At 42.6% G+C, this 12,902-nt stretch overlaps 1 protein-coding gene across 2 annotated transcripts in view; it reads left to right on the top strand.

The window, feature by feature from the left end:
* SGSM2 (small G protein signaling modulator 2) overlaps positions 1-12,902 on the top strand; it is a 385,744-nt gene that overhangs the window by 319,058 nt on the left and 53,784 nt on the right. For both annotated transcript variants that reach the window (XM_040423501.1, XM_040423503.1), the window contains exons 10-11: positions 575-738; positions 1,371-1,503. In XM_040423501.1, the coding sequence (XP_040279435.1) occupies positions 575-738; positions 1,371-1,503 (297 nt within the window). The remainder of the gene's footprint in view (positions 1-574; positions 739-1,370; positions 1,504-12,902) is intronic.

Below are 12,902 nucleotides of genomic sequence, written 5' to 3'. Positions count from 1 at the left end.
CGACACTGATCATAAGTACTAACAATTTATAACCAAATTTCCTTATCTGAAATATATAGTCTTTGCATTAAAAGGGTTTTCTGAGTGTTGTATACTGATGACTTATCCTCAGGATAGGTCATCAGTGTCTGATCAGTGGGTGTCTGACTCCTGGCACCCCCGCCCATCTGCTGTTTGAAGAGACCAAAGACCAAACCCAAGGAGCAGCATGGCCTCTTCTTAGATAAGTGACATCATGTCCATCAGTCACATAACCTAGGCGCAGCTCAGACCCATTTAAGTGAATGGGTCTGAGTTGCAATACCAAGCACAGCCACTATCCAATGGATGGCACTGTGCTTGGTAAGCTGCACGGAGGCTGTGGTGCTCACCGGAGTACCGCAGCCCTTTCAAACAGCTGATTGGCGGGGGTGCAGGGAGTCGGACCCCCTCTGATCAGATACTGGTCACCTGTCCTAAGATCATTTATAAATACCCAGAAGACCTTTTAGGGTTCATACCATACATGCTTCATTCTTCACTTTTCATAATTGTTGGTTTACACTTCTTGCTTTTGGATTGATTTCGTACACAGCAGAGAGTAAAGGCGTTCTTGTTCTAGTCAGCCAGGATGGAATTCAGAGACCACCACTCCACTTTCCTCCTGGTGGTCATCTTCTTGCTTTCCTCTCCTGTCTTGAAAATGGCCTTCTACCCAGAGGACAGTTAGAGCCTCCACTATGGTCCCAGAGGGGTAAGGTAGGTTTCAGACATTTTTTTCTCTTTTCTTTTTCTTTTAAGGGGAAGGTTTTTCCTATATTTTTCTTCCAGTTAAAACCAGATAATGGCATACTGTATCTCCTTTTTTATTTTTTTATTTCGATTTTTATTCTATTTCCTGAACATGATTATGGGGGCTGCGATCTGAGCTGTTGTTAACATTTAGAGATACGCTTTACAGCAGCCACCATGGGCTATAGACACAATGGACAGGAGCTGACTCATGGACTTCCATGAGAGAGTTGTCTATGCATGTTCTGCGACCTGTGCAGAGGACAGGAGGGAGTAGATAAGTTGTTGTATCACCTATTGTGAATGGTGGATCCTGTGCTACCTATATATACTATATAGATCTAAAAAAAATCCTGCCTGTGATGAGAATGAGGTAACTGCAGTAAAGTGATCTGTACAGATGAAAATGTTGTGCCTATTATTCGGCTTAGTGGCTGCAGGATTTTAGGATTAAATAGATAGATATAAGATAGATAATAGATAAAATAGATATAACATAGATATGAGATAGATGGATAATAGTTATGAGATAAATAGATGGAAAATATTTTAATCTTTTGATAAACATATGTAAATAGTTTTTTTTTCTATATTTCTAGGGAAAAGTATTTCCAAAGCTAAGAAAAAGAAACAGCTCTAACAAGTCAGTAGACTTTGATGACAACGTGGTTGAAGAAGTGACGGCAGATTATGTCTTCAGAATCATATATGCTGGGCACAGGCATGACAACAGTAAGTGACATCTGTTACAGTAATCGTACACCTTCAGTAGTGATCGCAGTCCATTCCTCTTCATTGACTTACACTATAATGGCTCCTGGGGCCATATTATATAAATGTGACATGGTGATATGGGTTGATTAGGATAATAAATCTGAATAATAAGAGGAATCATAGATTTTTGTTAATAACTGTCCTTGTGCAATGAATGATGTAGTAATATCTCTCCTTGACGTTCCTTGTGAGGCAATATACCAGACTATAATTGATTGTATTTCCATGTGTAATCTCCTATCTGCGGCATAAGCCGTCCAGACAAGCTTTCGGTAATGTTATTCATGCTGTTAGTCTTCCCACTATGTTTATAGCTTCTCAGGGTTTTTTTCCAGTGCATTCCCAGTAAAGTATTTCCAGGAACCATCTCAGGTAATACCACAGCTAATGTTTACTGGCAGTACAAATCCACCTCAGTCATGTCAATGGGAGACAAGTGCACCGGAGGGGTGTAAAAGAGCCCAGATGTGCGATCTGCATGTTTATTCTGTTCATCCTCCTAGGAAACATTTCCTAGGTGACACATTGATCGAACTGGTGTAAAGTGGAACTTTTATAACCAGTACTTAGAATAGAAGACAGTAGTTAAAGGGCATCTGTCAGCAGATTTGTGCCATGGAACTGTCTGACCTGTTGCACTTGGTATCTGTGTTGGTCCCATGTTTGATAAAATACAGCGCAGCTCATAAACCACCAATGGAAGTGCCAGTATTCAAAGGCATACTGAAAGTGTCTTATCAATGCCATCGGTCATCCGGGCTCCCACCGCCGTCAGTGTCTTTATATCCTGGATATTATAAAAAATGACCTGACAGTGAAATACCGCAGATATTCCAGTAAACACGCTTTTTTATTATACTTACAAAATGAAGAACAAATAAATGCAGATAAAATCATATGAAGTAGGTCTAGTATCTCCACCTGCCCGACCCGGGTTTTGCTCTCACTTGCTTTTAGAATATCCAGGATATAAAGACACTGACTGCGGTGGGAGCCCGGATTTCAAACCCAGTGACCGATCGCATCGATAAGGGCACTTCCATTGGTGGTTTATGAGCGGCGCAGTCTTTTTTATAAAAATTTAGGACTAAGGGCCCATGCGCACGACGGTATGCCCTCCCAGACATACGGTCCGTGAGCAGGCCATATGTCCCGGAGCGGCATACATCGTGTGCATAATCATATGAGTGCAGGACAGTAGTCCCGCAGGCGGCCCCCGATGTGCACAGTATCTTAGTAACCTATGATGCTGTGGGCTCTCCTGCGCACGATGTATGCCGCTCCGGGACATATGGCCTGCTCACAGTGGGCATACGGTCGTGTGCATGAGCCCTAAGTGTGAACTTGACTTCACCACAGACCTGCTGCGCTCCAAGCAAGATTGCGGTTTGAGACTTTTGTTTGATTGGTTTTCTAATCAATTTTATTTGCATAAGTTTGTGTTGGTCCCATGTTCCATTCTGCCTGCATTGCTGAGAAAAATGAAGTTTTAATATATGCAAATGAGTCTCTAGGAGCAACGGGGGCGTTGCCATTACACCTAGAGGCTCTGCTCTCTCTGCAACTGCCGCGTTCTCTGCACTTCGATTGACAGGGCCAAGCAGTGAAAACGTCATCACATCTGCCCCTGTCAATTGAAGTGCACAGGGTGTGGCAGTTGCAGAGAGAGCAGAGCCTCTAGGTGTAATGGAAACGCCCCCGTTGCTCCTAGAGGCTCATTTGCATATATTGAAACTTAATTTTTCTCAGCAATGCGGGCACATTTGAACATGGGACCAACACAGAGCCCTTTAGCTGCCAAGCGCACATGTAACAGGTCAGCCAGTGTCATAGGTACAAATCTGCTGACAGATGCCCTTTAAAGAGGAGCTGTCAGGTGATGTCTGCTGCCCTGTCTTGGCAGGATATGATAGAAGGAGAGAAGCTGAGCTCTGTGATATATATACGTTTTATATGATTTGGTGCAGTATCTCTAGAGCTGTCAATCACTGTATGTGGGTGGAGTTATCAGGACTCTCACTGTCTCTCCGAGGAGTCCTGTCGGCATTTACTCTGCTTTTTATTTAGAACTCATGCTCCAAATCATATAAACCTTTATATCACAGAACTCAGCTTCTCTCCATCTGTCATACCCTGCTCTCAAATCGGGCAGAAAATAAATCACTAGACAGGTTCCCTCTAAATAGAATGACAATTGTTTATTGATTGTTATGTATGTTTAGTTATCTTATAGAAAGAGTCTGTGAAAGCTTTGCCTGATTTAAAGAGTACCCGTCAGTGCTCCTGATTTGTCGATTTTAGTAAATAATTGTATTCCCTGTGAAATAACCATTATAGAGCAAATTTTCTTAGACCTCTGCACTGTGCAGTTCCCCTATTATTCCTTCTATTCATTTGACTAAACTGACAACTGCTGCCAGTTGGGGAGAGGGGGGCCCCTACGTACATTGACGCCGTCCAATCAGTGCTGATTATTGTGAGGCTGTAGAGACATTACGGCAAGAGGAATGTTAGCACCCAGTTGTCATTTTATTCATAAATATTCAGAGGGAATAACAGAGGAACAGCACAGTGCAAAATAATGAGAAAACAGACATGTCAGGAGAGCTAGCAGGTCCTCTATAAGACCATTGTACTGTAAATACAGCAGATATTTCAGTGCAGATTTCCGCAGTACCTGCCAAATCTCAGTTACACGCTGCAGAGATCTTCTGAACAGAAATGAACCTGAGCTGCAGATTTTTTGATTTGCATCATGTCAATTTCTGATGCAGATTTCCATATCACAAGCTGTAGAAAATTCGTAGCAAAATCCATAGTTCTACACGTGAATTTTACTGTGGATTTGCCGTGGGGGTGGCAGCTACCCTTAGGCTAGGTCTACACCACGACATTTCTCGCGCAACATGTTGTCGCACCAATGTCGCGCGACAATTTTTATAATGGCAACATGCAACATGCTGCAACTGCGACGCAACAGTCGCAGAAAATCCATTTGAGATGGATTTTTCTGCGATTGTCGCAGTCGCAGCATGTTGCAGTGCGACACCATAGACTGCCATTATAAAAATTGTCGCGCGACATTGGTGCGACAAAATGTTGCAGTGTAGTTGTGCCCTATCTGTCGCGCGACTTATTGTTGCGCAACAAATGTCGTCGTGTAGACCTAGCCTTAAAGGTCCTCACTATGTACAATATGAAAAGCAACTGTCTAAAAGCATACCCAGAGGCCGAGGTTCAGCCAGCGATTGAGAATTTTCAATAATACACAGCAAATCTCAGTGAAAGGAATGTTTTCTATTAAAGGGGTTGTCTCACTTCAGCAAATAGCATTTATTATGTAGAGGAAGCTAATACAAGCCACTTACTAATGTATTGTGATTCTCCATATTGCCTCCTTTGCTGGCTGGATTCATTTTTCCATCACATTATACACTGCTCGTTTCCATGGTTAAGACCACCCTGCAATCCATCAGTGGTGGCCGTGCTGCTCATTATAATAAAAATCACTACCCTATGTGCAGTCCCAAGGTCCCAACCACCAGAAAGGCCAGCATTTTTTCCTACAGTGTGTAAGCACGACCACCACTGATGGATTGCAGGGTGGTCGTAACCATGGAAACGAGCAGTGTATAATGTGATGGAAAAATGAATCCAGCCAACAAAGGAAGCAATATGGACAATCACAATACATTAGTAAGTGGCTTGTATTATCTTCCTCTACATGATAAATGCTATTTGTTGAAGTGGTACAGCCGCTTTAAGTCTACAGTAGGAATAAGAGAATCGATTCTAATGATCAAGTTGTCTTATTAGCATGAGTTCTTCACCTGTGAGGAAGAACCACCTACCTGTCTGTTGATTGACAGGGCTGGACATCTTACCCGGCCCAGACAATCTCGTGTCCACACTGCTGCTCTGGGTAGCAGCGCAAGCGCTGAGGCTCTTCTACAGCTTCAGGGACAGTGGCTGTTCACGTGCTGCTATTCGGAAGCGTAGATGCGCATGCGCAGTCGCTGGTAGATAATCCCAGTGCCAGTGCCAACAAAGCAGAGAAACTCCCTACCCTCCAATGGTCCCGACACACAAGGAGTATTCTCACACTTGCCAAGGGTTTGCCATCCCCAAAATAGACAATAAGTGGAGTAAGGCCTCATGCACACGACCGTTGTTTTGGTCCGCATCTGAGCCGCAGTATTTGCGGCTTGGATGCGGACCAATTCACTTCAATGGGGCCGCAAAAGATGCGGACAGCACTCCGTGTGCTGTCCTTATCCGTTGCTCCGTTCCGTGGTCCGCAAAAAAATATAACCCGTCCTATTCTTGTCTGTTTTGCGGACAAGAATAGGCAGCTATATTAATGGCTGTCCGCGCTGTTACGCAAATTGCGGACCGCAAAACACACAACGGTCGTGTGCATGAGGTCTTAGCTAAAGGAAATTTACTAGGGTCCCTTTATACCAAAAATCCCTGGAATGGTATATTATGACAAGAAGAGATCAATTACTAAATATTTTTTTATTTAGTAATATTAGTATATATTTATATATTTTCCTATATGATAACTTCTTATCCATTTGTATAAACCATCGTCAGCTATGGATATGAAGAGAAAATCCTTTCCAGTAGGATGCAGTCATTTTACAGAGGGATTCATTTACTCGGCGGCTGCTGGAAGCTGGCTGACCTGGCTCATTGCCATTTTACAATATTATTAGGTCTCAAAGGAGAGGAGAAACATTGACAAGACAGGAAAGTTCTGTGTTCCAGGGCGGGAGTCCACAGGTCAAGATTAAACGAAATGAATGCATGTCTAGAAGTTTGTAGTGGTGATATAAAATGCCATCTCGTATAGCCATGGCTATTAACCCTGTCCTCCACAGGTTTCCTTTCTATGTTGTTAAGTATATTAGAGTGTCTGTCTCACACCACGTTCAATGATTATTTTCCTTTATTTTACAGTTTGTGACAGGGGTTCTGCAAGGGGGGCCACAAACAATATCTCTGTCCCCCGAGTCAGTCCTAACTGTGATTACACCACACACCGTAGCCACTACTAATACTACTAAATAGTGATGGAATATTACATCCATACCGTTCCTAAACAAACTGTACAAAGATCAGTATTACCCCTACACAGTGACCATCCAGTGGTAGATATTAGTTATAACCAATTACTTACAGCTGATGTCTCCAATTGGAATTGTTCACTGTCCCCTTTTTTTCCATCTGGCCCAGACTACCTTGACAAATTCTTCCATCTACAACATGTGTCTGTGTAATTGTGGAAATCTGTGCCCACCGCTGCTCTTCTCTCCCGGGCGGGCATGGGCACTGTGGTAGTCACTCCCCTTCACTTAGGCCACTAGCGTCTTCAGTGTCCCCTGCAGGCTGTGGTCTCCAGGCCTGTCTTTAGGATGTGCGTGCTATCTGGCTTTTTAAGGGCACCCTAGCTGCCTACAGCCAATGGCTGGCCAAACCTATGTATTTAAGATTCCCTCCCCAGTGGGAGGGTGCATGAGCTTTAGGTTTCCTAGTCTCTAGTAACCAGCAAGAATGTTTTTTTTTCTGTCTGACAACCTGTGTACCATACTCCAGCCCAACTACTGATTCTGACTCTAAGCCACCTGCCCTGACCTCGGACTTGTCTCATGCATATGCTTGTACACTGCCTGCCCTGACCTAGACTCCTCTCCAGACTAAGCATTTTGCCTGACCCCTCCATGCTTTGCACTAGTGTCTTTGACCTTTGATGGTCAGCTGCCAACCGAACCAGAACTATCTTAATAGGTAGCAGCCTGGTAGCTTACCCACAGCAAAGTCCAGATCCCTGTATAGGGGTTAAAGGGTGAATACCAGGGGACTGCCAAGAAGACACACTTAGAGTTAGACTTAGCCAAACCAGTTAGTTGGTGCAGTGGTTCCACACCCACTATGGGTGACATGACTATGAAGGAACCTGGCCCTGTCAATCAAGGGAGGGGGGTTGGCAGAGGAGTGGTTTGGGCCCGCCCTCGTTGCACTTAACTGTGCATTTGCTTATGGATTCAAAGCATTTTATCTCTAGAATGGAGCAACAGATCACTAAGTAAATGTGTCATTACATTCATCTGAATTAGCCCTCCAGTCTACTTGGTTTACCATTTCGCTGCCAGGGGTGTGTGGACATTTTGCACCTCTGGTAGCCAGATCGCTTTTCACAGTTTTCACATGTACAAATACAACCTAAATTATGAAATAAATAAAAATCATACTAACCCCCCCCCCCCCCCCCCCCATACCATATTCTGAAATTAAATACCAGCACATTGTCAAAATGCCACTCAGAAATGTATGCACACAGACACCTTTATGCAATAAAAATTGCAAAAAAGTTAATATTACTGGGTAAAAGTGGAACTCAAGCATAAAGTTATATTCACCACACCTGGAAAGACCAAAAATCTGGTTTTAAGCTGAAAATATTAAGAAGGTAACAACCTATCAAATTGCAGGAATTGCAGTCCTTACAAAGTAAGTGCACCCCAAAAAAAACTATATATTTCCTGAAAACAGACAACCTGATGGTTGCAGTTGCCTTGACAGACTGTTGGCAACCATGTCCACTTTCATGCAACTTTGTGACAAACAGGAATTATTTAAAAAAAAATCAAAAATCTTCATTTTCTGAGAGCTCAAAACCTACTGAGGAAGATTTACCAAAACTGGTGTAACGTAGAACTGGCTTAGTTTCCCGTAGCAACCAATCAGATTCCACCTTTCATTTCACAGAGCTCTTTTGGAAAATGAAAGGTGGAATCTGATTGGTTGTTATGGACAACTAAGGCAGTGTTTGTTCACACCACCTTTGATAAATCTTCTCCGCTGTGTATAAAAATACAACCTATAATTGATACACACAACCACTTTCATACAGCTTTGCAGTAATAATTATTAGCAAGAATTGGACAAAAATGTCATATATGCAACTATAACGTGTACTCAAGCAGAGTGTTTGTGAAAAATAAAATATAGTCTGCAAAAAACTGTAAGATGTGAGGAGTTCATACTAACCAGTCATTTCTCCATTTAATGCAGCATGTATTACTGAAATTCAAAAACTGCAGGAATGCAATAACCACCTTTTTTGCATGAAAGTATTATAAATTATGCAATATACAGGTTCCCTTCCCCTATGCAAACTGTAATCCTAATTAATAATGATAAATCCCTGAACCTCATATAATGCATTAACTGGGACTGCTTTGACAGGAACAGTATGGGGGCTTTATTACTCCCATATTATGTACACAATCAAACCATATGGAGAAATGAAGGAGGGCGGCACTCACCAGCGTCACTGAATAGTTGCTTTATTCATAGGTAGCGATGGACAGGACGCCAAGAGCTTCACACAGGTGAGATAGCGACGGCCGTTTCGCGCTGAACGCGCTTCGTCAAGCTGTTACGTCAGAGCGCAAATGCGCTCCACCTTTAAGCACAGAGTCGATGCATCACCTGGGTGACCAGTGACGCTGCCCTGATGCTTCCCAAAATAAACCATACAGACAAGGAAGAAAAACATACAAAACATTAATGCATGGCAAAAGGACAATTGCGGAGGTGCTATTATTATAGGAACATACTGAGGTAAATTCTATCATTAAGGCCCAATTCTTCCGCCGCTTGGGTACGGAGAATCCACCTGGCCTCCCGTTGTAAAAGGAGCCGGTGTCTATCGCCCCCGTGCGGCGGAGCCTGTACCACCTCAAGTCCTGAAACAGAACCCATATCTCATACCCATATCGTTCATGTTCAAGTACCGGACAAACTCCTCACACTGTTCCTTAGTTCCGGACCAAACAATAAAGACGTCATCAACAAAGCGTAAAAAAAACTTTTAGATGCTGCAAAAAAGGGTTTGACACGAAAAACACAAATCTGTCTTCCAGTCTTGCAAGGTACATATTAGCAAATGTGGCATCATGAGGGATGCGGGTGTAGAGGCTCTCCACATCCAGGGACACCAACTGATACTCTGCTTGCCAATCTACTTCCCCCAGGGACAACAAAAAATCATTGGTGTCCCTGAGATAGGCAGGGGCGCTGGGAAGTAACGGTCTGAGGAGCCAATCGATATATTTTGATAAAGGTTCAGTCACTGAGCCAATCCCCGAGACGATGGGACGCCCCAGGGGCTGGCTCAGCGACTTGTGAATCTTGGGAAGGAAATACCAGCAGGGTCTAGAGGGGAATGTGGGTACGAGTTTGTCCACCATGTTATCGCCCGGAAACCTCTGGCCATGTAACCGCGAACAAAATACTCAAGCTGACACCTGATGTCTACAGTGGGGTCCCCCTGTATCACTTCATAGGTGTCACCATCCCTGAGTTGCTTGAGGGCTTCATTGATATAATACTCCCTCGACATTAGAACCACATTGCCCCCCTTGTCCGCCGGTTTCACTATAATTTCATCCTGTGCACTAAGCCAGTTTAGAGCTTGTCGCTCCTCACTACTGACATTATCCTGTGCTCTAGGGTACATAACACCTTTGAATAAAGCAACTATTCAGTGACGCTGGTGAGTGCCGCCCTCCTTCATTTCTCCATATGGTTTGATCGATAGTATCTTATTTCTTTGAGGGCTGAGCACCGCTGACAGCGTGTGTAGGAGACTGAGCGGTGATTGATTCCCATACGCCGGGATCTAGCGGTGGATTCTGAGTGGCGCTCCCCGTCTCATTGTTGGCAATCATGTACACAATACCTGAACCTCCTGCAGTTCATCAGAAAATGAATTCAAGTGCCATAACACTGGTTCTGATGAACTGCAGGAGGTCTGGGTGTTGCATCCATAATACGGGCACAAAAAAGATCTGCACTAGGGCTCATGCACACGAAAGTATTTTCTTTCCATGTCCGTCCGTTTTTGTGGACCGTATAAAAATACGTGTGCATTCAGTATGTCCATTCTGCAAAGAAATAGAACATGTCCTATTATTGTCCTATTTTTTGTGGAATCGTTATTTGCGGACTGCAAAATAGATACGGTCGTGTGCATGAGCGCTTACACTGTCTGAAAAGCCGCTAAATACTGTTGTTTAAAAGAAGAAAAAACTACTGTAATTGAAAATGATTATGGCAACAATCACTTTAGTGAAATTGTGTTTTCTGAATGATGATAACTTTTTTCCACCTGTCACAAATATATCAGATATTTCTCTGTAGTGATAATCGATGTTGCTATTAGCACTTTCCCACGGTCCCCTCCCTTCTCCATGCTGGCTGCCATCTCAGCTGGAAGCAGTGGCAGGCTGCTTTCTGCTGGCTGTGTATCTCAGACTGTGTAAGAGCTAGCTTTAAAAAAAAGACCAAATTGGAGGCTTTAGACGCAATATATATTGCAAGTCAGAGCACTTAGGAATGAAAGCTGCAGGTACTTTCATCGTATATGTGATGGTAAGCTTATAATTTATGAGATACAAAATGTGACTACTATTTTTCATGATGCCCCTCCTGTCATTTACATCACGTTTAAAGGACAGCTGCGAACAACTGTAATCATCGGATTTGTTACTCACATGTATATATTCGTTAGTTAAATCAATTTTATGTCAAGTAGTACTGCAAATAAGGACTCCAGATCGGTAATATCCCTCCACACAGTGCTCAAAGCTGTGTTGGACTGCTGAGGTTGCACATAGAATGGCAAGGACTCATAAACTAGGTGCAGACGATTTCTTAAAGAGGACCCTTCACCACTCCTAACATGTCTGTTTTAAAAAGCTTCATGTATTCCCCATGTAGTAACAATTCTGAAGCATCTATTCTTATGGCTCTATGTTGTGCCATTCCTTTATTATTTCTACCAGAAGTTATGAATGAATATCTAGCAGTCTGCAGTAAGGGTACAGAAGAGAGGTAATCAGTTGTGTACATGCACAGACTTACTCTATCCAATCAGTGCCTCTATTTTTAACCTGTGCAGGTACACCCCCCCCAACTTGTTACCACCCCTCTGTACCCTTACTGCAGACTGCTAGAAGTTCATTCATAACTTCTGGTAGAAGTAATAAAGGAATGGCTCAACATAGAACCATAAGAATGCATGTTCCAGAATTGTTATTACATGGGGAATGCATGAAGCTATTAAAACAGGCATGTCAGGAGAGGTGACAGGGCCTCTTTAAGAACTAGACCCAGCAAACATATACAGTAATGAGAAAAGCAAAGTACATCCTCTTTGAATTATATGGTTTTATTTATAAGGACATACTAAGAAAAAAAACATCTGATTCTTTGATGTTCTTAAAGGCTATGTACACCTTTGGGGACAATTTTAGCATGATTGCACTTTAGCCATTTTGAGCTAAAAGTCATTTTTTTCAATTGGTCTTTATTAAAAATATTGAGCCATTCTGTCACAAATGGTTAACAGTTTTTCTAGCTGTGTGAATGTTACTTTCACTTTGTGTCAGTATTCTAATAACCCTTATTTCTAAATTACTAAAATGTCATAAACACCTATTAAAGCCACATTCTTATCAGTAAGATAAGAATTGAGCTTTCATGAGTGTTTATAAGGTCAGAGATCAGAGATCAGGAGTCAGTTAGCTCCCTGCCTGACAGAGCAGAGAAAATACAAATCCTGCTAGTAGCTAAACTCGAAGATGTGAAGGGAAAACGGCTCATCATTGTTAATAAAGACCAATTGAAAAAAATTATTTTTTAGCTCAAAATGAGTACCAAAGGTGTACATAGCTTTTAAGATTAGTTAAGCACAGTCTAAGATGAACAACACATGTAGCTATGTGTGAAAAATTAAGTACACCTTATACTTACTGCTTCCATAGAAATTAAGATAGCAGCCAGGTGCTGCTGATCAAATGCCCTGGAGGAATTCATCATCAGCAAGTGTGTATTTTTCAGATCTCAGTATTTCAACATCATCAGCACTTCAAGATGTTTGTCCACTGTACACATTTTCCATTCATGTAATCAGATCAGCTTTAAGTGTTTGATCAATGGGACTCTCACAGTCATGATAATAGCAGCCCCATGTTCCCCACTTGCAGGAGAGAGGAGTTGACAAATGCCCATTCATCCTTCATTATAGTGAACTCGAGGTATGGAAGCAGCTGAGCCCACCTATTCTGCTCAATCTTTATCTACAGTATATACCTCCATAAACTATAATGGGGGCTGATAACATGTGTGCATTGTAGACAGGGAGTTCTGTACACTAAATGCATTGTACAACCCTTGGATAGAGTCCAGGGGAGCATCTATGGCTTCAATAATATGGTAAGCCGATCGCCACTTGTCTACACATTGCTAAGTAGGAATTGTGGACACAGAGGGTGGCTGACTGATAT

This window comes from Bufo bufo, chromosome 3 (assembly GCF_905171765.1).
Source record: "Bufo bufo chromosome 3, aBufBuf1.1, whole genome shotgun sequence".
NCBI lineage: Eukaryota > Metazoa > Chordata > Amphibia > Anura > Bufonidae > Bufo > Bufo bufo.
The sequence above is the reverse complement of the archived record's forward strand: the minus strand, read 5'-3'. Positions and strand labels throughout refer to the sequence as shown.